At 44.4% G+C, this 23,270-nt stretch overlaps 1 protein-coding gene across 1 annotated transcript in view; it reads left to right on the plus strand.

Moving 5' to 3' along the window:
- Positions 1 to 23,270, plus strand: part of AGTPBP1 (ATP/GTP binding carboxypeptidase 1) — a 131,707-nt gene that overhangs the window by 59,807 nt on the left and 48,630 nt on the right. The window contains exons 14-17 of the mRNA XM_078772616.1: positions 3,158 to 3,241; positions 14,343 to 14,426; positions 14,546 to 14,694; positions 15,692 to 15,779. Coding sequence (XP_078628742.1) covers positions 3,158 to 3,241; positions 14,343 to 14,426; positions 14,546 to 14,694; positions 15,692 to 15,779 — 405 coding nt within the window. The remainder of the gene's footprint in view (positions 1 to 3,157; positions 3,242 to 14,342; positions 14,427 to 14,545; positions 14,695 to 15,691; positions 15,780 to 23,270) is intronic.

A 23,270-nucleotide genomic window follows, 5' to 3' on the forward strand; every position in this document is an offset into this window, starting at 1 on the left:
GCTTCCTTCAATGACACTGTGCTTCCTCCAATGACACTGTGCTTCCTTCAATGACACTGCATTTCCGCCAACGATACTGCCCTTTCTCCAATGACACTGTGCTTCCTCCAATGACACTGTGCTTCCTTCAATGACACTGCACTTCCTTCAATGGCACTGCCCTTTCTCCAACGACACTGCACTTCCTTCAATGACACTGCACTTCCTTCAATGACACTGCACTTCCTTCAATAACACTGCACTTCCCTCAATGACACTGCACTTCCTTCAATAGCACTGCACTTCCTTCAATGACACTGCACTTACTTCAATGGCACTGCACTTCCTTCAATGACACTGCACTTCCTTCAATGACACTGCACTTCCTTCAATGACACTGCACTTACTTCAATGGCACTGCACTTCCTTCAATGACACTGCACTTCCTTCAATGACACTGCACTTCCTTCAATGACACTGCATTTCCTTCAATGACACTGCATTTCCTCCAACGATACTGCCCTTTCTCCAATGACACTGTGCTTCCTCCAATGACATTGTGCTTCCTCCAATGACACTGTACTTCCTTCAATGACACTGTGCTTCCTCCAATGACACGGTGCTTCCTTCAATGACACTGCACTTCCTTCAATGACACTGCACTTCCTTCAATGACACTGCACTTCCTTCAATAGCACTGCACTTCCTTCAGTGACACTGCACTTCCTTCAATGACACTGCACTTCCTTCAATGACACTGCACTTCCTTCAATGACACCGCATTTCCTCCAACGATACTGCCCTTTCTTCAACGACACTGCACTTCCTTCAATGACACTGCACTTCCTTCAATGACACTGCACTTCCTTCAATGACACTGCACTTCTTTCAATGACAATGCACTTCCTTCAATAGCACTGCACTTCCTTCCACGACACTGAACTTCATTCAATGGCACTGCACTTCCTTCAATGACACTGCACTTCCTTCAATGACACTGCACTTACTTCAATGGCACTGCACTTCCTTCAATGACACTGCACTTCCTTCAATAGCACTGCACTTCCTTCAATGACACTGCACTTACTTCAATGGCACTGCATTTCCTTCAATGACACTGCACTTCCTTCAATGACACTGCACTTCCTTCAATGACACTGCACTTCCTTCAATAGCACTGCACTTCCTTCATTGACACTGCACTTCCTTCAATGACACTGCACTTCCTTCAATGACACTGCACTTCCTTCAATGACACCGCATTTCCTCCAACGATACTGCCCTTTCTTCAACGACACTGCACTTCCTTCAATGACACTGCACTTCCTTCAATGACACTGCACTTCCTTCAATGACACTGCACTTCTTTCAATGACAATGCACTTCCTTCAATAGCACTGCACTTCCTTCCACGACACTGAACTTCATTCAATGGCACTGCACTTCCTTCAATGACACTGCACTTCCTTCAATGACACTGCACTTACTTCAATGGCACTGCACTTCCTTCAATGACACTGCACTTCCTTCAATGACACTGCACTTCCTTCAATGACACTGCATTTCCTCCAACGATACTGCCCTTTCTACAATGACACTGTGCTTCCTCCAATGACACTGTGCTTCCTCCAATGACACTGTGCTTCCTTCAATGACACTGTGCTTCCTCCAATGACACTGTGCTTCCTTCAATGACACTGCACTTCCTTCAATGACACTGCACTTCCTTCAATGACACTGCATTTCCTCCAACGATACTGCCCTTTCTCCAACGACACTGCACTTCCTTCAATGACACTGCACTTCCTTCAATGACACTGCACTTCCTTCAATGACACTGCACTTCCTTCAATGACACTGCACTTCCTTCAATGACAATGAACTTCCTCCAATGACACTGAACTTCCTCCAATGACACTGAACTTCCTCCAATGACACTGCACTTCCTTCCACGACACTGCACTTCCTTCAATGGTACTGCACTTCCTTCAATGCCACTGCACTTCCTTCAATGACACTGCACTTACTTCAATGACACTGCACTTACTTCAATGGCACTGCACGTGCTTCAATGACACTGCACTTCCTTCAATGACACTGCATTTCCTCCAACGATACTGCCCTTTCTCCAATGACACTGTGCTTCCTCCAATTACACTGTGCTTCCTCCAATGACACTGTGCTTCCTCCAATGACACTGTGCTTCCTCTTATGACACTGTGCTTCCTTCAATTACACTGCACTTCCTTCAATGACACTGCACTTCCTTCAATAGCACTGCATTTCCTCCAACGATACTGCCCTTTCTCCAATGACACTGTGCTTCCTCCAATTACACTGTGCTTCCTCCAATGACACTGTGCTTCCTCCAATTACACTGTGCTTCCTCCAATGACACTGTGCTTCCTCCAATGACACTGTGCTTCCTCCAATGACACTGTGCTTCCTTCAATTACACTGCACTTCCTTCAATGACACTGCACTTCCTTCAATAGCACTGTACTTCCTCCAACGACACTGTGCTTCCTCCAACGATACTGCCCTTCATCGACACACACTGCACTTCATCTAATCACACTGCACTTCATATAATCACACTGCACTTTGGCTGAGCACACTGCACGGTGTGCACTTTATCAAAGCTCATTTAGCATGGCACGATGCCCAAGTGTCCTGCACAGCACCCAATCATGCTGCACATCGACCAAGTGCACTGCATGCTGCACTTCAGCCAACCATACTGCACAGGGAAAAAATGTTCTACACAGCACCCATGTGAGTTGCACGGTGACCAAGCGCGCCACGCTGCATTGTGCCCATGCTCACTACACGACAACTAAGCACACTGCACTTGCCTCCAAGCACATTTTCCGGTGCAGTTGGGCACATTACACTGCACCTAGGTACTACATGTTGCACTGTATCTTAGTGCACCTGTTGCAAGAATGCTACCTAAGAGCATCCACTCCTGTCTTACTTTGAGTGCTTTTTGTGGACATTGTACAGAGAAGCTATCCACATGCTTTGTGGCCATATATATCCATGGGTGATTGAAGGTGACACACAACACGAATCCCTATGTGTGATTTTGGATTTATATTGAAATAACCACATCATGGAGGTTTTACTGGAGAGCAAAAATTAAATTTGATACTGTTATCTTGTGTTATATTTATAGTTCCAAGATATTTAAAGATATTGAACGGCTGCTGTTTCCTGAGGACGTCATTGATAAAGTTGTCTACGACCTCGACGATCCCCGGTAAGGATTCTGCAGCTCCATTGATTTAGGCTCATATTTGGTTTGCTTTGCCCTTCACGACGCTTCACTCGTTACTTTTCCAATACTTTATTCTGGCTCTGTGATCACTCAATCTCTGGACTGTTTGGCTTCCGTTTGTGTAAATATTATATCTTGCTTTGCTTCAAAAAAAATAAATAACCATGCTCGTATAGCTTGTGGTGGGAATGTTTTATTTTGCATTCAATTTTTACAGTCCATTGTTTGCATCCAACGTTTGTCGTTTTATAGTTCCCCATTCTAGTTATCACTTTTTCCTGTACTCGATCCTAATCGCAGTTTCTGTTATTACTTCTAGAGATTTTCCCCACCATCTTCACATGATTTTATTTTATATCCTCCATATATATATATATATATATATATATATATATATATATATATATATATATATGTATACTTGCATGACGTACAATTATGTAAAGGTACAGCACAGCTGGATGGGATACCTTAATGGTGGTTCACCACTCATGGTATGAAGTCGCATAATGACTGGTATATAACCGAAAGGTTTTCAGAGTCATAAGTGTATGCAGGTCTCACTGCGTTGCCCTGATGAAGCCCCAACAATGGCGAAACTGGGTCGGTAACTGTGACTTTTTGCATGCACTTATGACAGTATCTGAATTAAGATCTAAATTACGCACTGTCGGATGGCTCTTCCGGAGCTTGGCAGGCAAAGCGTGCGTACGTGATGGTGACGTCACAGCGTGCGCTCATTAGGCTGGAGAACTTAAATTATAATTTGATTGGTTACTCCCAGCCGCATTCAGGCAACTCCATATAATGAGTGGATAACAGAGATAATGTACCGTGTGGCAGGCGGTGCTTATCGCTCCCATTAAGGTACAGCATAGCTGGATGGGATACCTTAATGGTGGTTCACCACTCATGGTATGAAGTCGCATAATGACTGGTATATAACCGAGAGGTTTTCAGAGTCATAAGTTTATGCAGGACTCACTGCGTTGCCCTGATGAAACCCCAACAAGGGCAAAACCAGGTCGGTAACTGTGAGTTTTTGTATGCACTTATGACAGTATCTGAAATAAGATCTAAATTACGCACTGTCGGATGGTTCTTCCAGAGCTTGGCAGGCAAAGCGCACGTACGTGACGGTGACGTCACAGTGTGCGCTCATTAGGCTGGAGAACTTAAATTATAATTATATATATATATATATATATATATATATATATATATATATATATATATATATATATATATATATATATGTATATATATATATGTATATATATATATGTATATATATATATGTATATATATATATGTATATATATATATGTATATATATATATATATATATATATATATATATATATATGTGTGTGTGTGTGTGTGTGTGTGTGTGTGTGTGTGTGTGTGTGTGTGTGTGTGTGTGTGTGTGTGTGTGTACAGGGTGTTTACAAATTGCCGTTGCAAATTCAAGGATGTAACGATGGATTTGCTGCATGTGAAAGAAAGACCATTTCTCAAATTATATTGTCAGGATTTGTCAAGATCATTATCCGAACCCCAATTGACTTACGGGGACTGTGCTGGGACGACTCATGAATGTATTCAACATCCTCACCACTTGATTTTGATCGGCCTGCCCCCCTTATTCTGCAAGACGCTAACAGTCTCCATCAACCTTTTTTGCTACTCACGGATCGTATTTTTCAATAGTGGCTGTTTTTCATCTGTCATCCTGAAGCTTCGGTGAACCTGTATATCTGATTTGGTCTCTCTGAACCAGGCGACACACTGCGCTTTTTCTTGTGCAGATGCCATTTGCATTAAATGTGAGATCACATGTCACAGGAGACCCTGGAAATGAAAAACAAGTCAATAAAACATTGAGAAATGTTCTTTCACATGCAGCAAACCACATCGTTGTATCTCATTTAAATTTTTATTTTATTAAGGTTTTAACTTGAAACGGTAATTTGTGTACACCCTGTATATCCCTTTTATAATTTTTATTCCCATCTTTACTGGACTTGATCCTTCATCCAGTTTTCAGTGTGCTGCCATGGAAGAGCTGAATGATGGAAGGCTAACTTGCTGACTGTGGAGGGGTGGGTGATAGAAACTTGTGAGGTTAGCTGAGGACAAGTTTACTTGGTGGACAATGTGCAGGGCAAGTAACATTTTAAAACAAACACAGGTATGCAAGTGAACTGGATTAAGGAGTATAGATTAAGGGGTACATATAGAAAAGATCATAGATTTAATGGAAGACTTTCCATAGAATTATCGAGGGAAGCATAAAGATCTTGCACATGAAGTATAAAGATTATATATATATATATATATATATTGTTGTGCGAATCCCTCAAGGTTAATACCAGGGCTCGCAAATGACCAGAACGGCTTTAACTGAGGTGACGACCAAATACGGATTTTGCTATCAACCACGGGAGGAAGAAGTGAAGAGGAAGAGGCGGAAGCGCTTACCGATAGCGATCCAACCGCAGCTCCGATCCTGCAGGGGAATTAACTCAAAACGGACACAAGATTTTGAATGGAAAGGGAAAATAATGCGAGGGTTTATTTACAAGGAATCGCGGGACAGGGAAATACGCGCCGGTAATAAAATGTCCTAAATCGGGATCCCGCACACCGACTTCCAAATATGAGACAGGGGAATGAATTGCAAAAATAACTGTCCGTCGTGTACGTGTGAAATGTGGTGCGTCTTAGCTGTCTGCAGTCTTGTCCACCGTCCAACATGGCTCCGAGCTCCGGCACGAAGGAACCCTCCGTCCGCCTCGCTCGCACGCTTCACCAGGCCCCACGCGGCCCGCACCGCTCCAAGCTCCAAGTTGATCGCACGCGAGGCCCCAGCACCACTCCAAGCTCCGAAAGCACCGAGAAGGACCGCTCCAAGCCCCACACAGATGGCGAACCAACGACCACTGGGACCTCTCAAGATGAACAGACTAGAGCCAAGGACGAACAATGACAAGTGAAGGCCCAGCACGACTCAATCCCCCAGAGCGAAGCTTCAGCACGACGCAATCCCCCAGAGCGAAGCTTCAGCATGATGCAATCCCCCAGAGCGAAGCTTTTAGAATCCTGCCAGTGAGTCCTTTTGAAACCTGGCATGTGACGTCAGTCCTGGCGCGCTACCAACCAGAGCCTCATAGCTTCCCGCCATCCACCGAACCTTCTAGCGCCTCTCCACGTCACCGCCGCTCCTCCCTCCAATCAACCACCCGCTTCTCAGTTGTGTCTTCACGCCTTCCGCACTGATTGGCTCCAGGCTCGCGCCTCCCGCGCCAACCAATCACAGTCCTCCTGGGTGTGGTTACAGCTCATCTCACGCGATGTTGCTAGGCCAGCTGGTGGTGCGGCTGATGATGGCCATCTGGCGGTGCCCCGATCTGGCTGCCTGCCGGTCTTCTTCCAAGGTCATTGTAAGGGAAGGGGAATTATTTAATGTTTGCTAAGGGCCTATCTAAGTGTTTATATGGGTATGCATTGCCATAAGGGACAAAGGTTTGGCGACAGGGGGGACGACGAACAAAGGAATCTTATCCATAATCCATGCACTATTTAGCACGCCCTGCTCCCTCGTAGCGGGGACATCAATACAGCTAATCCCGACAAACCGGACTACATATATAACTTATTACAGGGTGGATTCCCTATCGCGACAGTCGAAGCATGTTACCTATACAGATCTACCTGGCTCTAGATATTCCTTAACCCCCACCCCCCCCCCGACAAAACACAGCCCCCCCCCCCTGGAACCATAGCTCCTGCTAGGTTCACTGCAGGCGCTACCATTCCAGTCTTAACACTTACTGTCTCACACTTAATTAGTCTATCAAATAAATTAGGAGGGCTGTGGGAAGTGAGCCGGAACTTCCTACCTATTCTCCTTAACATGCTACTCCCCTTAACAATCATGCAGTCAAATATGTACATTTCAAATATTTTCAATGATTCTGGTCGTTCCTGTGGTGGAAGGCAACAAACAACACACAAAAATCCTACCTTAACCACAAACCTTAACCTTAACCAAAAATTCAAAACTCTAATAAACATTTGTACAACCCCAGTCTACAGACCACATTCCCCGGTGGATGCCACAAGACGCAACCTTACCTGTGGGGCCATCCCAATGCACCCCTAAATTTCCACGGGCCCTGTCCAGGTGTTACAGATGAGTGACATGGCTCGGTGGTTTTTGCCTTCATTCATACAATACAACCCCTTAACCACTCATACTCATTCCAAAACTCATCACTACACAAAATCAATAGAGCACATATTTCACCCCCCCCCCCCCCCCCCTGCAGGACCATGGCATAGATGTCGTATTCATGTGTGCATTTCTCTCAACTAGGCAGCGGGGAGGTACCGCACCAGTAAGATGGTGGGGGCGCTTCAGGCTGTGGTGCCCGCAGTCCCAAAAACAAGTCAACCGACTTACAAGTTCATTGCCCCCCCCCCCCTTTTACCTCTTGGCCCCGTGACAGCCAAACAGCCCTTTTCGCCGTTACCCCGCTGTGAGGGTCTCCACACACCAGGCTCCGTTGCCTCCTGCTTCAGCGCAGCTCCACCGGTTGCCGGGAGTATCCTTTACCCAACAGCGCCCAACCAGACCCTCCAACGACGAGCTCCAATTTCCAGATACCACTGGCTGCCAGGGGTAATTGCCGCAGAGGGTGGGGGGGGGGGGGGGGGGAGGCGCAGGCATCGCTCCTCAGAGCTTGATCTGTACCTGCGGACACACTCACCTTCCCCACCCACAAAATCCCAAAACACATTTCCTCCCCCGCTGCCATTCAATTCTCCAACGCATTTCCAGAGATGATGGTACCAAAAAGATGTTACAAGAAGATGTGCCCTGGCCTGCTTCATGTGAAATCCCCGTTCACATTTAAATCACATTTTCAAAAGCACATTTCAAAACTCAATAATCACCACTCATCCATTTTTTTCAACCTCACGACCACATAAAACACATAACCACAACACAAAAACAAACGCCACCCACAAGACACTGTGTGGCACACATTCCATCCCCCTCACCAGCCATGTCATCACTCTCACCCGCCCCCAACTCCAAATTACATGTCCCCCAAATTTACATAAGCAAGTCCTGAAGCCTGGGACAGTAACCATCAAGGCCTTACCCCTACCTTGCTGTGCAGGTAATTTCCGGTTGGTCAGGTCCAAAGGTGCCATCCACCCTACAGAATCCCAAAATTTATCATTGGACCAATCAAAGTTTTCCAAATTTCACTTTTGTCCCCACTATACTGGCAGGTATGTGGGTCCGCATCCAACGATGAACTGTTCTAAACAACTACATGTGGCTACGACAGCTCCGCACCTCTACCGTGCAAGGGTCATCGGGACAAGATGGGCAGTCAAAACGCCAACATGGCCCATGAGTGTCCAGAAGGGTGCGACCCACCATCCATCCTTCGGCCCCCCTGCGAGGAACACAGCTGCAATAGCCCCAGCTGACCAATGTGGTGAGCACCTGCTGCTAACACACACTACCGCACACACAACCTCGGCCCTGGGGGAGACGGTCACAGTGCGTGGCATTCCCCTCACGTCACCTACGCCGCCCTCATCCCCCAGTCCACAGAACTGCAGCCCCCAGTGCCCACCCACACTTGACCACACCAAGGTCCAGTCAACAGTCATACCCCACCAGGAGACCCACCCAAAAGACATAGTCCACACACCTCGGACACCCATAGCACCGCGTTAACCCTCAACTACACAAATTCATCCCCATAACCCCACGTCCCAAATTTTGGTGCAATCGCCCCCGCAACCAGTTGAAGGCGGTGTCCTGCTAACCTATCAATTTTATCACAGCCTCCAACACTTTGGTCTAAACACACCTGCATCAATAATGGTGCCACTGATGTCAGTGACCACCATGTCATTTCAAAATTCACCCTTAAATTTGCATCTAACCTTAGATTACCCGGGCCAAACATTTTTCACATTTTACTAAACTCACCAAAGAAAGATGCTTTGCCATACACATGCCAGCTGAGCATGCCCCATATGCTAGGCACGTTACACATTCCCATTCAACACTCCCATGGCTCTCTTCCCAAACCGAGAGTCCATAAATCATAACGGAACATCTGTGGAAGATCATTCTCACCATCATGTTCCACAGATGCCCCAATGGTTGTCCGGCAGGCTATGTCCATCCCTGTCCATGCAGATTGACCTGCGTCCATAGCCCAGCACAGCATGGCAGGTCACCACATGCTGGCTGTCCCAAACTCTCAGGGAGAGGGTGCCAGGCCGCATGCCCGGGCGGTCACCACATCATGCCCAAGTTGGCCGTCTGCGGTGCCACCACACCTCCCCCTAGTGGTCCTCAATATATGCCATCCCAGGCTTGAGAAACCACCTCGGACCCCCCTGGAGGTCTTAACCCCCACCAGGGTCCAGTGACCCTGCCGGCCCGAGCCACGCGCTCGGGCGACGCCCCAACGGACATGGGACGCCACACTCCACCAGACCCCCCCGTGGGGCCCAGGTCATACCACAACACCCATGGCTGGACCCCACGTCCAAATCTCGCCAGCACAGCAGCCCAGCTGGCTGGCATGACCAAATTTACAAAGGGGCAACTTTTGCCCGAAGCCATCACCAATGACCTCTCCTGGTCCGAATCCCGCAGCCCGGGGACCAACTCCCTCCATGACTGCTCCACATCCAATTCCCATTCTAATTTTATTTTAGATTTCCTTTTAAATATTTTGATTTCCCGTCCCAAACCGCAGCTGCAGGTAACAACCCTTACCACAGGTTGTTCTGCCCCTCCCTGCAGCTGCTCCAAATTCCCTACGGGGACCAAATCTTCAGAGGCTCGATCTCCCGATCCTCCAATGTCCAAATCCAGCCTGGAGCCAAAACACTCCCCAAACTGGTTCTGTAATTTCTGAGCCTCCGTTGCCCAATCAGAGTGCACGGTGAGGGTCCCTTTGGGCACCTCAACCTCCTCCTCGGACCGACTCACCTCCTCCCCGAAGCTCCTTTGGGCCTGAGCACCATCTTCCCCAATGGTACTGTCACAGGTCTCCAGCCGCTGGATCAAATCATTTCCATCATCATCCCCCATCAATTCTGGCTCCAACAGGTCTTGATCAATAAATACATGGTTCGGCTCCATCACACGGACCCCCAATACCTCTACCCCCTGTTGCTTTGAACCACCGCCCTGGCACAGCAAGGATTCAAATCCATCCCACTGTTGATGTGTTGGGGCATCCACCCGGCCCCGATACACCTCCAGGCCACGATGTGGGAAACATTGTCCATTTACCTGTTGACACTCCACATCTACCTGTACGCATTCCCCATTTCCTTTCAAATTTAATTTCATTGCCATTCATGGCTCCTGAGCCTCGTGCACATCCGCATGGGCCGTACTCTCCTCCATTCCCAATTTGGCTTCCCCCCGTTCCGATTGAATTTCTGCCACCCTTGGCTTCTCCTGGGCCCCGTCGGCACCATTCTTTCGTTCTTCCTTCAATTCTTCATTCGTCCGGGCATCCATTTTGTTAATCATTCCATCAATTTGATTTTCCAATCGCTCACTCCGAGCATCCATTTTGTTTTCCAACCCATTTTTCATTTCCCGAATTTCTGCACTGGTTTGTTCACTGCGCTCACTCATTCCCTTCATTATTTTTTCATACATGGCTTGGAAATCCATCGGGGCCGTCCCTACGGCGGGGAAAGCTCCACTCCTGCTCTCTACCCCAACTACCTCCCACTCACCCCCAATGCTCCCCACATCTTCCATCCTTTCTTCCATATTGCTTACCTCTTCCATCCGTAAAGAAGAGGTTGCTTCCCCACGCATCTTTTACAACCGGAATAAAATTTAAATTTTAACTGACGCGTGGTTCGCGTCCCGCGCACCGATCGACTATGCAAATTTATCGCCTCCGACTATGAAAATTTTGCGTCCAAATTCTCCACACTCTTGACACCAATTTATAACAGGGTTCAATCCCACTCCTGACACCAGTTGTCGTGCGAATCCCTCAAGGTTAATACCAGGGCTCGTGAATGACCAGAACGACTTTAACTGAGGCGACGACCAAATACGGATTTTGCTACCAACCGCGGGGGGAAAAAGTGAAGAGAAGAGGCGGAAGCGCTTACCGATAGCGATCCAACCGCAGCTCCGATCCTGCAGGGGAATAAACTCAAAACAGACAAGATTTTGAATGGAAAGGGAAAATAATGCAAGGGTTTATTTACAAGGAATCGCGGGACAGGGAAATACGCGCTGGTAATAAAATGTCCTAAATCTGGATCCCGCACACTGACTTCCAAATACGAGACAGGGGAATGAATTGCAAAAATAACTGTCCGTCGTGTACGTGTGAAATGTGGTGCGTCTTAACTGTCTGCAGTCTTGTCCACCATCCAACATGGCTCTGAGCTCCGGCGCGAAGGAACCCTCCGTCCGCCTCGCTCGCATGCTTCGCCAGGCCCTGCGCGGCCCGCACCGCTCCAAGCTCCGAGTCGATCTCACGCAAGGCCCCAGCACCACTCCAAGCTCCTAAAGCACCGAGAAGGACCGCTCCAAGCACCATGCAGATGGCGAACCAACGACCACCAGGACCTCTCAAGACGAAGAGCCAAGAGCCAAGGACTAACAACGACAGGCGAAGGACCAGCATGACTCAATCCCCCAGAGCGAAGCTTCAGCACGACGCAATCCCCCAGAGCGAAGCTTCAGCACGACGCAATCCCCCAGAGCGAAGCTTTTAGAATCCTGCCAGCGAGTCCTTTTGAAACCTGGCATGTGACGTCAGTCCTGGCGTGCTACCAACCAGAGCCTCGTAGCTTCCCGCCGTCCACCGAACCTTCTAGCGTCTCTCCACGCCACCGCCGCTCCTCCCTCCAATCAACCACCCGCTTCTCAGTTGTGTCTTCGCGCCTTCCGCGCTGATTGGCTCCAGGCTTGCACCTTCCGCGCCAACCAATCACAGTCCTCCTGGGCGTGGTTACAGCTCATCTCACGCGATGTGGCTAAGCCAGCTGGTGGTGCGGCTGGCGGCGTCCAACCGGCGGTGCCCCAATCTGGCTTCCTGCCGGTCTTCTTCCAAGGTCATTGTAAGGGAAGGGGATTTATTTAATGTTCGCTAAGGGCCTATCTAAGTGTTTATATGGGTATGCATTGCCATATGGGACAAAGGTTTGGCAACGGGGACGACGACGAACAAAGGAATCTTATCCATAATCCCTGCACTATTTAGCATGCCCTGCTCCCTCGTAGCAGGGACATCAATAGAGCTTATCCCGCCAAACCGGACTACACATAGAACTTATTACAGGGTAGATTCCCTATCGCGACAGTGGAAGCATGTTACCTATACAGATATACCTGGCTCTAGATATTCCTTTACCCCCCGACATAACAATATATATATATATATATGTATACACACACATACATATGCCTGGTGTTGGCTTAACAGTTAATGTGGTAGGCTTAAGATCTCGGGTCTTAAATTCGAGCCCCTGTCATGCCGTTAAAATAACACCATGTGGGTTGACTCAGCCTGTCATCCATCCAAGGTCGGCAGAATGAGTTACTGGGGTAATAATCTGTTCCTTTGAGTATCCTGCATCTGAGTAGTGACCCATCCATGATTGTACTCCTTAACCAATTGAAACTGCCTCGTCGGCCCGATGCTCCTCACAGCATGAAAGGAATGGTTATATATATTTATTTGACATATGTGGGAAAATACATGCCCAGACCGTGAATCAAACCCAGGTCCTCTGGTGAACTGTACTAGTGCCCTACCATCTGAGCTATCTGGGCGACCCCCGACCAAGCATGCAATTTTTCCCACACATATGATTGCTGCTCTCTTTCCGTTAATGCTTCTGGGGCACTCGCTGCCAACCATAGGAGCACGAACGGCATGCTCACGAGAGGGCCTTCCTCCAATAGGGGAACAAATCCATGTCTGCTATTACAAACACCTCTGGGGGGCAGAGAAACACAATTAAATAAACTAGTGGGGTCACCTGTGGGAATCCCACGGGCATGGAGGTGTATCGTTGCGATCGGTGCAGCTGTTTTTGCGGTACCCGGGACAATAACGTTAGGCGGGAGTCCAAACCTGAAAATGCTGGCGACTAAAGCGGAAATTGGGAAAACAATATAGCCTATTTTACTCCAGGGGGTCCCAGGATTACCCACCCAAAATTTCGTTGCGATCGGTTCAGCCGTTTTTGCGGTACCCTCGAACGGACGGACAGACAGACAGACAGATGGACGGACAGACAGACGGACGGAGATTTGGTGAATTATACAGGGTCCATCAGGGAGGTGTGACGATTTTCAGAAAACTCGTACACAGTTATTTTTAGTCGAATTTCAATTTTTATTTTTTTTAAAGACTACATATGTATATAATGCCATGTAATACACTGTAAGAAAGACATTTAAAAAATGTAATTTTCAATGTAATGTAATTTAAAATGTAATGTAATGTAATGTAATCAATGTAATGTAATGTAATTTTAAAAAAATGAAATTAAAAAAAATGTAAATGTAAGAAAAAAAAATGTAATGTAAAAAATGTAATGTAAAAAATAAAAATTAAAAATGTAATGTAATTTTCCCTGTAGTAAGATGAACAGGATCATATCTAATTAATTGATATGTGTGGATAGTACTGTTCACCAGAGGACCTGGGTTCGCTTCCTGGGCTGGGCATGTAATTTTCCCACATATGTCAATTAATTAGTTATAACCCTGTTCATTTATTGAATTATACATATTTTCCAGAACACGAGCTTGGGGGAGGGGGTGGGGGGGGGGGGGGGTCCCAGCCTCAATAGGGAACTTGATAAAGAAGGTGCCATTGTGAGTGGCCCACTGCATTATGTGCAATGAGGAAATATTCCAAATTGTTGTAAGGAGGGCCTTGCATAGCATTGTTGGAGAGCTTGGAAAGGATTTAAATCATCATCACACCTTGCAATCCAATCCTGAAATATATTTTGTCATTTTATGTAATCCCCATTCCAGATCCTTGGCACATTCTGAAGATGCACTGATATTCAGTTCAAAGTTTGAGTCTGGCAATCTTCGTAAAGCCATACAAATACGCAAGTATGTCTTTATGTGATACCCTGTTCCTCGATCACAATTTCTTGTTACATTATATCGTTCCTTATTTCTTATTTAACATTCATTTTTATTTATTCGAGTTCCCTTTTGTTGTACATCAGACACGAATACGATTTGATCACCAATTCAGACATAAACACCACACGTCACCATCTGTGGTTCTATTTCAAAGTGAGCAACATGGAATGCAACGTTCCTTACCGTTTTAATCTGGTAAACTGCGAGAAAGTGAACAGTCAGTTCAACTTTGGTGAGTGTGTCAGTGGAGGTCGCATATTGCGTGTATGAATGTTTAAAGAATGGCAAAAATACTGAGAAATTATATTAAATGACACTTTGCCTGAGTCATTGGTCTCATTTGTAACAGTTTGTTCACGTTAGTGGGAAAAAGCATCGTGAAAGCTTTGCCCATGTTGGGCATTCCAGGCACATTTTCTGAGCAAGATGAGATTTTGGACTCTTCATTGTAACCAAACCTGAGTGCCGCAAGGCAGAGATCACTTATGGCTCCTTTGCAATCCGGCCTGAAATAGGAACCAGCTCAGGCTGCTGGAAACAGAGTGAAACGGAAAGTCATAGTGCGGGGCTGTGCCTGCAGCAGGAACATTCAATGTTTCATTGTTAAATTCCTTCCTTGCTCTGCAAGTTCAAACAATATAAATGTTCGTCCTCATTTGAACTTGTTCTAAATGAAACTTGAGCTGAATTTTTAACATAAAGCTTTTTCTTTTTCCCTGCTTTGATTCAACTCGCATGACATGCTTGCTAACAGCTTTACAAATAAGGATTGCAGTTGCAGAGCACTCATTGATTGGAAAACTTTTTACTTTCAAAGTTGATTCAAAATTATGCGTCAGATCACATGGAAGTGTTTTGACCTCAAATTTCAGGAAAACGAAGCCTGGGTGTTGTTTAATTATACGTTATGGTATATTAATAACTTAGTAATACGGCCGTTGACACCGACTGCTTTAGCATTAAAGGAAATCGAATATAAACTTTTTGTAACCATCATGATAAATGTAAATTTTAAAAAGTCATAAACCTATGCTTTCTAACTGTTCTATTTGTACCTTTTGATATCTTGTCATTATCGTGTATGGATCGAGGCCTCTGCAATGAAACGTTCATGTTTGGTGTGGTTGTGGTTGATATGACAGGTAGGCAGTTTCTCACCTTTACATAGCTCAGTTAACTGTCCATCATTTTGAGTCCTTTATATGTGCACACGTGTTTACCATCCCCAGGAATGCAGCCTGTCATGTACTCCATGCGGAAAGCACTGCAGGAACAGCAGGGATGGACTCGTATTGGCACTGACATTTGCTACTACAGGTATGCCTCACAGGTCACTCAATAAACAGCTAACAGCTAGTATTACAGGTACATATCATATGTGCACAGTGCCTTCAGAAAGTATTCACACTCCTTGACTTTTTCGCATTTTGTTGTTTCACATTTTGAATTTAAAATGGATTAAACATAAATTTTTTGTCACAGATTTACACAAAATACTCCATAATGACAACGTGGAAACATGTTTTTAGAAACTATTGCAAATATTTTGATAATGAAATACAGAAATATGTAATTTACATAAGTATTCAGCCCCCTGAGTAAATACTTCGTAGAAGCGCCTTTGGCAGCGAATACAGCTTCAAACCTTCTTAGGTATGTCTGTATCAGCTTTACACATCTGGATTTGGGGAGTTTCTCCCATCCTTCCTTGCAGATTTGCTCAAGCTACTGTATATCAAGTTGGATGGGGAGCATCGGTGAACAGCAATCTTCAAGTGTTTCCACAAATTCTCAATGGGATTCAAGTCTGGGCATTGGCTGGGCCACTAATGGACTTTTACGTTCTTGTTCTGAAGTATTTCCAGTGTTGCTTTGGCCGTATGCTTGGGGTCATTGGCCTGTTGTATGTAAATCTTCACCGATCTTTGAACTCTAAGGTCTTTTGAACTCTAAAGCAGGTTCTGGTTCACCTCAAGGATTTACCTGTATTTCGCTCCATTCATTGTTCCCTCTATCCTTACAAATATCCCAGTCCCTGCTACTGAAAAGCATCCTCATAGCATGACGCTGCCACCACAATGCTTCATGGCAGGGGTAGCGTTAGATGGGTGATGAGCTGTGCTCGGTTTCCACCAGACATAGCGCTTTGCCTTCAGACCAAAGAGTTCAATTCTCGTCTCATCAGACAGACCAATAATATTTTGTGACATGCTCCCAGAGTCTTCCACGTGCCTTTTTGCTAACTCCACTGGTGCCATCATGTGGTCTTTTCTCAGGAGTGGCTTCTGTCTGACCACTCTCCCATAAAGCCTAGATTTGTGAAGTGCTGCAGAGACTGTTGTGCATCTCATCTCTCATGCCATCATTGACATGGTGCCATCTCATGGTTCTCCCATCTCGGCCAAAGAACTCTGCAGTTCTGTCAGAGTGGTCATTGGGTTCTTGGTCATCTCTCTGACCAAGGTCCTTCTTGCCCGGTTGCTCAGTTTACTCGGACGGCCAGCTCTAGGAAGAGTATTGGTAGTTCCATATTATTCTTATATATCCTAATAATGGAGCTTGTTGTGCTCTTGTGTACTTTCAGCACTCTAGAAGTTGTTATATACATTATCCCATATCTATACCCTTCCCCATATCTATGCCTTTTCACAATTCTATCTCGGAGTTCTATGGACAGTTCCATGGACTTCATGGTAGAGTTTCTGCTCTGACATGTAATCAATTGAATTGGCCACAGGTGGACTTCAATCAAGTTGTCGGGACATCTCAAGGATGATCAAAGAAAATTGGATGCACCTAAGCTCAATTTGGAGTGTCATAGCAAAGGGGTTGAATACTTATTAGCTCCATACATTTCAGCTTTTCATTTTTGATTATTTTGAAAAAATGTCTTTAAAATTTTTCACTTTGACATTATTGGGTATTATGTGCAGATCAGTGACAAAAAAAATCTCAATTTAATCCATTTTAATTTCAGGCTGTAACACAACAAAATATGAAACTAGAGCAAAGCAACTGTGCAGCGTCTGTCCTGTGTTGTCACTGAACTACTTTCTCAAACTTTTGTGAAATCGTACCAAACTTCTGGTATGCACATACCTCTCCGGTCGGTATGTCCTAAGGGTATATTTTTGAAAAAATTTCCAATTTTTTATTTTTTATTTCAATTTTTTGGGGAATTTTTTTTTTTTCAACTTCAATTGTTTATAAAATGTGATATCACCTATATTACAAATACATTTGAATATTGAATATTTTGAATTATTGTTTGAATTATGATTGGTTTAAACCATGACAAAACGGCAACTCGGGTACAGTCATTTATCTACATATCTACACATCTGGGCAGTGTCTGTGATGTCACTTAACGACTCCCTCAAACTTTTGTTTCCGTGGTTGTGAAGTGTTTTTAATAACGTTGTGGTGGTTTTGAATCACGTGGTGGTGAGGTATTTTGAATTATGTGGTGGTGAGGTGTTTTTAAATGACGTGGTGGTGTGTTTTTAAATCACATGGTGGTGAGGTGTTTTGAATTATGTGGTGGTGAGGTATTTATAATTACGTGGTGGTGAGGTGTTTTTAATTATGTGGTGATGAGGTGTTTTGAATGACGTGGTGGTGAGGTGTTTTGAATTACTTGGTGGTGATGTGTTTTTAAATGACGTGGTGGTGAGGTGTTTTTAATTTCGTCGTGGTGAGTTTTTTTATGTGTTTTATGGCTGTGAGGTGTTTTTATTTCATGTTTTATGGCTGTGAGGTGTTTTTATTACGTGTTTTATGGCTGTGAGGTGTTTTTATTACGTGTTTTATGGCTGTGAGGTGTTTTTAATTTTGTGGTGGTGAGGTGTTTTTATTTCGTGTTTTATGGCTGTGAGGTGTTTTTATTACGTGTTTTATGGCTGTGAGGTGTTGTTATTACGTGTTTGATGGCTGTGAGGTGTTTTTAATTTTGTGGTGGTGAGGTGTTTTTATTACGTTTTATGGCTGTGAGGTGTTTTTATTTCGTGTTTTATGGCTGTGAGGTGTTTTTTATTTTGTGGTGGTGAGGTGTTTTTATTTCGTGTTTTATGGCTGTGAGGTGTTTTTATTACGTGTTTTATGGCTGTGAGGTGTTTTTATTACGTGTTTTATGGCTGTGAGGTGTTTTTATTCCGTGTTTTATGGCTGTGAGGTGTTTTTAATTTCGTGGTGGTGAGGTGTTTTTATTTCGTGTTTTATGGCTGTGAGGTGTTTTATTACGTGTTTTATGGCTGTGAGGTGTTTTTATTACGTGTTTTATGGCTGTGAGGTGTTGTTATTACGTGTTTTATGGCTGTGAGGTGTTTTCAATTTTGTGGTGGTGAGGTGTTTTTATTACGTGTTTTATGGCTGTGAGGTGTTTTTTACGACGTATTTTATGGCTGTGAGGTGTTTTAAATGACTTGGTGGTGAGGTGTTTTTATTACGTGTTTTATGGCTGTGAGGTGTTTTTTATTACGTGTTTTATGGCTGTGAGGTGTTTTAGATTACTTGGTGGTGAGGTGTTTTGAATTACGTGGTGGTGGGGTGTTTTAAATTACATGGTGGTGAGGTGTTTTGAATTACGTGGTGGTGAGGTGTTTTGAATTACGTGGTGGTGAGGTGTTTTTATTAAGTGTTTTATGGCTGTGAGGTGTTTTTTATTACGTGTTTTATGGCTGTGAGGTGTTTTAGATTACTTGGTGGTGAGGTGTTTTGAATTACGTGGTGGTGAGGTGTTTTGAATTACGTGGTGGTGGGGTGTTTTAAATTACATGGTGGTGAGGTGTTTTGAATTACGTGGTGGTGAGGTGTTTTGAATTACGTGGTGGTGAGGTGTTTTTATTACGTGTTTTATGGCTGTGAGGTGTTTTTTATTACGTGTTTTATGGCTGTGAGGTGTTTTAGATTACTTGGTGGTGAGGTGTTTTGAATTACGTGGTGGTGAGATGTTTTGAATTACGTGGTGGTGAGGTGTAATCGTCCCAAACTTCCAGTCTGCACCTACCCCTCCCCTATGTATGTGCTGAGGGGTTCTTTCTTGAAAAAAAAAAACATTCAACCTGAATCTTCAACCTAAATTGCCTATAAAAATGTAATATCACAAACACAACAAATACATTTGTGCAAAATAATCGTTTGTATTATGATTGGTGTAAATCATGAGAACACAGCAACTCAGGTACAGTCATTATTCTCAGCTAAAATAAGCCCGTTCCCCAGTAACGACGCTTGGTGAGGCGAGCTACGCTCGCCTCACCAAGCTAGTATAGTGTGTATGTGTGTGTGTGTGTGTGTGTTTATCTACTCAGGGACCATGCTTACATTACTGCAAGCAGAACCTGGGGGGCATCCTACATACAGACATCATCTATATAATAATACATTTGTCATGAAAAATGAATCTCGCGAGAAAAATATCGTGAGATGTTGCGATTGTGAATTAAACGTTTTTATTGTTATTTACTTTTAACGTTTTATTCATCATCACAAAGAAGATAGTTTAATTTAAGATCATTTATTAACACAACTGGGCTCCTCACAATAACTTGAGAGTCGCAATTCCACGGAATTTCCGTGGGGCATATCTCGCAAGATTGTGAGTTGGACATTGTTTTGACTCTGGCTGCACACCCGACATGTTGGCACAGCTTTGATGGAGGTCGGTAATGTACGAGGGAGGCACGGCCTGAATGCCGGTGACTGAAAGACAGTGCGACAAGCTGACAGGGAACCTCATCGCCACGCTTACAATATAAAATTCACATGATACACTTGGTCCTCGGTTAACGCCGTGGTTACGTTTTGGAAAACACGACGTTAAGTGAAACGACCTTAAATGGATCAATGTTCCTTCGCCCACATTAAATGCATCTCATTTAAGTAAATTCACACACTTTTAATTGTTTATATATTATATATTGTACATTGTAATACAGTACAGGGAGTCCCCGGTTTGCAAACATCTGGTTCAAGGACATCTGCTCATACGTCCATTGTACTTTATTATCATGTTTCATCTTTGTTCGATCCATTCACAGGAACATGGCTTTTTTAACATACTGTGCTAAATCCAGGTGCTAAATACAGGAAATCCGACCTTGAGAGTTAACTACCCATTAACACCATAATTCACACGTTGTTAACACAGGCTTCGCTTCACCACTCTTTCACCATTTCACACGTGATTCTCCCCACGTGACGCGAGGGAAAGCATTCTCCCCATGTGACACAAGGGAAAACATTCTCCCCACATGACACGAGGAATGAGGAATTTCCCCCATGTATGACAGCATTTTCCGGGTGGAGAGTGTGAAGGTGGCGAGTCACTGAGATCCGGAGGGTTCTCCCCCTTGCTGTGACGTGAAGGCTTCTGCTGGTTTTGGAGATGACCGTTTTCCTCAGTCCCAAAGAAAAAGCATCAATTGTTGACTGCTTACTGCTCTGACTCGGTTTTTCTTTATAAATTCCATAGTGGCACCGAAGACTTTCAATGACATTTATATGTCATGATGATGTAATAGCGAGCTATAGGTAAATAATCAAGACGTTATGTGAAGTCTTGGTATCTAATTAGTATAGACGTTATAACGAAACAACGTTTAGTGGGGACCCCCTGTATTTATTTAACTCTTCTTTGCATAACATTTTACATTACGTGTAATTTCAGCAGGTACCTACTAATAAATTTCAGCTTTATACATTTGATGAAGTGGTTTCTGAAAGACTTTTATTTATTTGATGAAGTAGATTGTGAAAGCTTTATTTATTTGATGAAGTAGATTGTGCAAGCTTTATTTATTCGATGAAGTGTATTGTCCTTGCATTCTGCAAGCAGATAGATAACTCGAGTAAATCAAGAATGATTGATCAAAATGAGCTCTTTATTTATCACACTCCAGCTGTAGTAATTTTTAATGCAAGTCCATCAAAAGTTAGAAAATAAAACTGTTGTTTCCATGATATCATTGATCGCCAGGCAACGATAAGAGGTGGAGTTTATAATTCCAAGTTGAAGGCAAATGTTAAGTGTTGGATCTGGAACTTATAAACCAAAGTGGAAAACAAAAAGTAATTGTCCTATTATTGTAGTTGCTCCCATGTTGCATATCGTTAACATCAGAGACAATTTAAGTTGCTTGAAGGATGAAGTGGGACAAATCGTTGTGGACCCAGATGGAATTGAAGTAAGATGGAAAAGATATATGGAAATGCTGTTGACCACAGAGAATGAATGGGATGGCAACATAGAGAGTAACCCAGTTTTAGGACCGGCAGAGAAGATAACTGAGAAGGACGTTGAGGAAGCGATAAAAGCAATGAAGAGTATAAAAGCGGGAGGGCCGACGGAAGTTGTGGGAGATATGTTGAAGGCAGCAGGAAGTTGGGGTGTGAAGAGAATGACAGAGATCTGTAATCTGGTGGTGAAAGAAGGCCGCATTCCAGTGGATTGGGAACTGAGTACACTCGTCCCTTTATACAAGGGGAAAGGTGACCCTCTGGAGTGTGGCTCGTACCGAGCGATAAAGTTATTGGAGCATGGAATGAAGGTATTGGAAAGGGTGTTGGAGAGGAGGATAAGGAATAAGGTGAAGATCGCCGAAATGCAGTTTGGATTTATGCCAGGAAGAGGAACGACAGATGCACTCTTTATTGTGAGGCAGTTGCAGGAGAAGTACATGGAGAAGAGGAAGAAGTTGTTTCTTGGGTTTGTTGATCTGGAGAAAGCATTCGAAAGGGTTCCACGTGAAGTAGTGACATGCGCAATGGGGAAGTTAGGAGTGGAGGAATGGTTGATCAGAGTAGTGATGGCAATGTACAAAAGAGCGCTCACAGCTGTAAGGACGAAGGACGGGAACAGTAGTGAGTTTGAGGTGAAGGTGGGAGTGCATCAGGGGTCGGTACTAATCCACTACTACCGTCACGTGAAAAAGTAAGTAGACCCCATGTAAAGTTTTGACTTTTTCAACATATTTCAACAATATTGATAGATAAAGGTGATATAATATAACAAATATCATGAAACATTTACATTTTGTAGTCCATTGTATGATTTAAATAAACATAAATGCAAATTTCGCATGTGGAAAAAGTAAGTACACCCCAACATTTATCAATACTTCAAATACCTAAAATTAGAATCAGGTGCACCAGCTCAGGTGTAAATGATTAGAACATCGCTAGAGAGGATCTTGGAGGAACCTGTCTTATTTAAACCTCAGACATTTAGTTTGGTTTGCTATTGTTGTTGAAGTGTGCGGCGTCACCATGCCTAGATCAAAAGAGCTCTCTGAGGCCTTCAGAAAGAAGGTTATAGATGCCTACGAGTCTGGGAAGGGATTTTAAAAGATCTCCAAACAATTTGAAATCAATCATTCGACTGTCCGGAAGATCATCTACAAGTGGAGAAGATTCCAAACAACTGCCAACTTGTTCAGGCCAGGCCGCCCTTGCAAGTTCAGCCCGAGAGCAGACCGCAAGATGCTGAAAGAAGTCTCTAAGAACCCCAGAATGTCATCACGGGACCTACAGGTAGCTCTTGCCACTGTTGATGTCAAAGTGCACGAGTCTACCATTAGAAAGAGGCTGCACAAATTTGATCTACATGGGAGGTGTGCCATTAGGGAACCTTTGCTGTCCAGAAAGAACATCAGGGCAAGACTAAAGTTTGCCAATGAACACCTCGGCAAAGACCAGCACTTCTGGAACAATGTGCTCTGGACAGATGAGTCAAAGGTAGAGCTATTTGGCCACAGTACCAGAAGACATGTTTGGCGAAAACCAAAGACAGCATTTGACCACCAGAACCTG

The sequence above is a fragment of the Myxine glutinosa genome, chromosome 2 (genome assembly GCF_964187855.1).
Source record: "Myxine glutinosa chromosome 2, kmMyxGlut1.1, whole genome shotgun sequence".
In the NCBI taxonomy this organism is placed as follows: Eukaryota; Metazoa; Chordata; class Myxini; order Myxiniformes; family Myxinidae; genus Myxine; species Myxine glutinosa.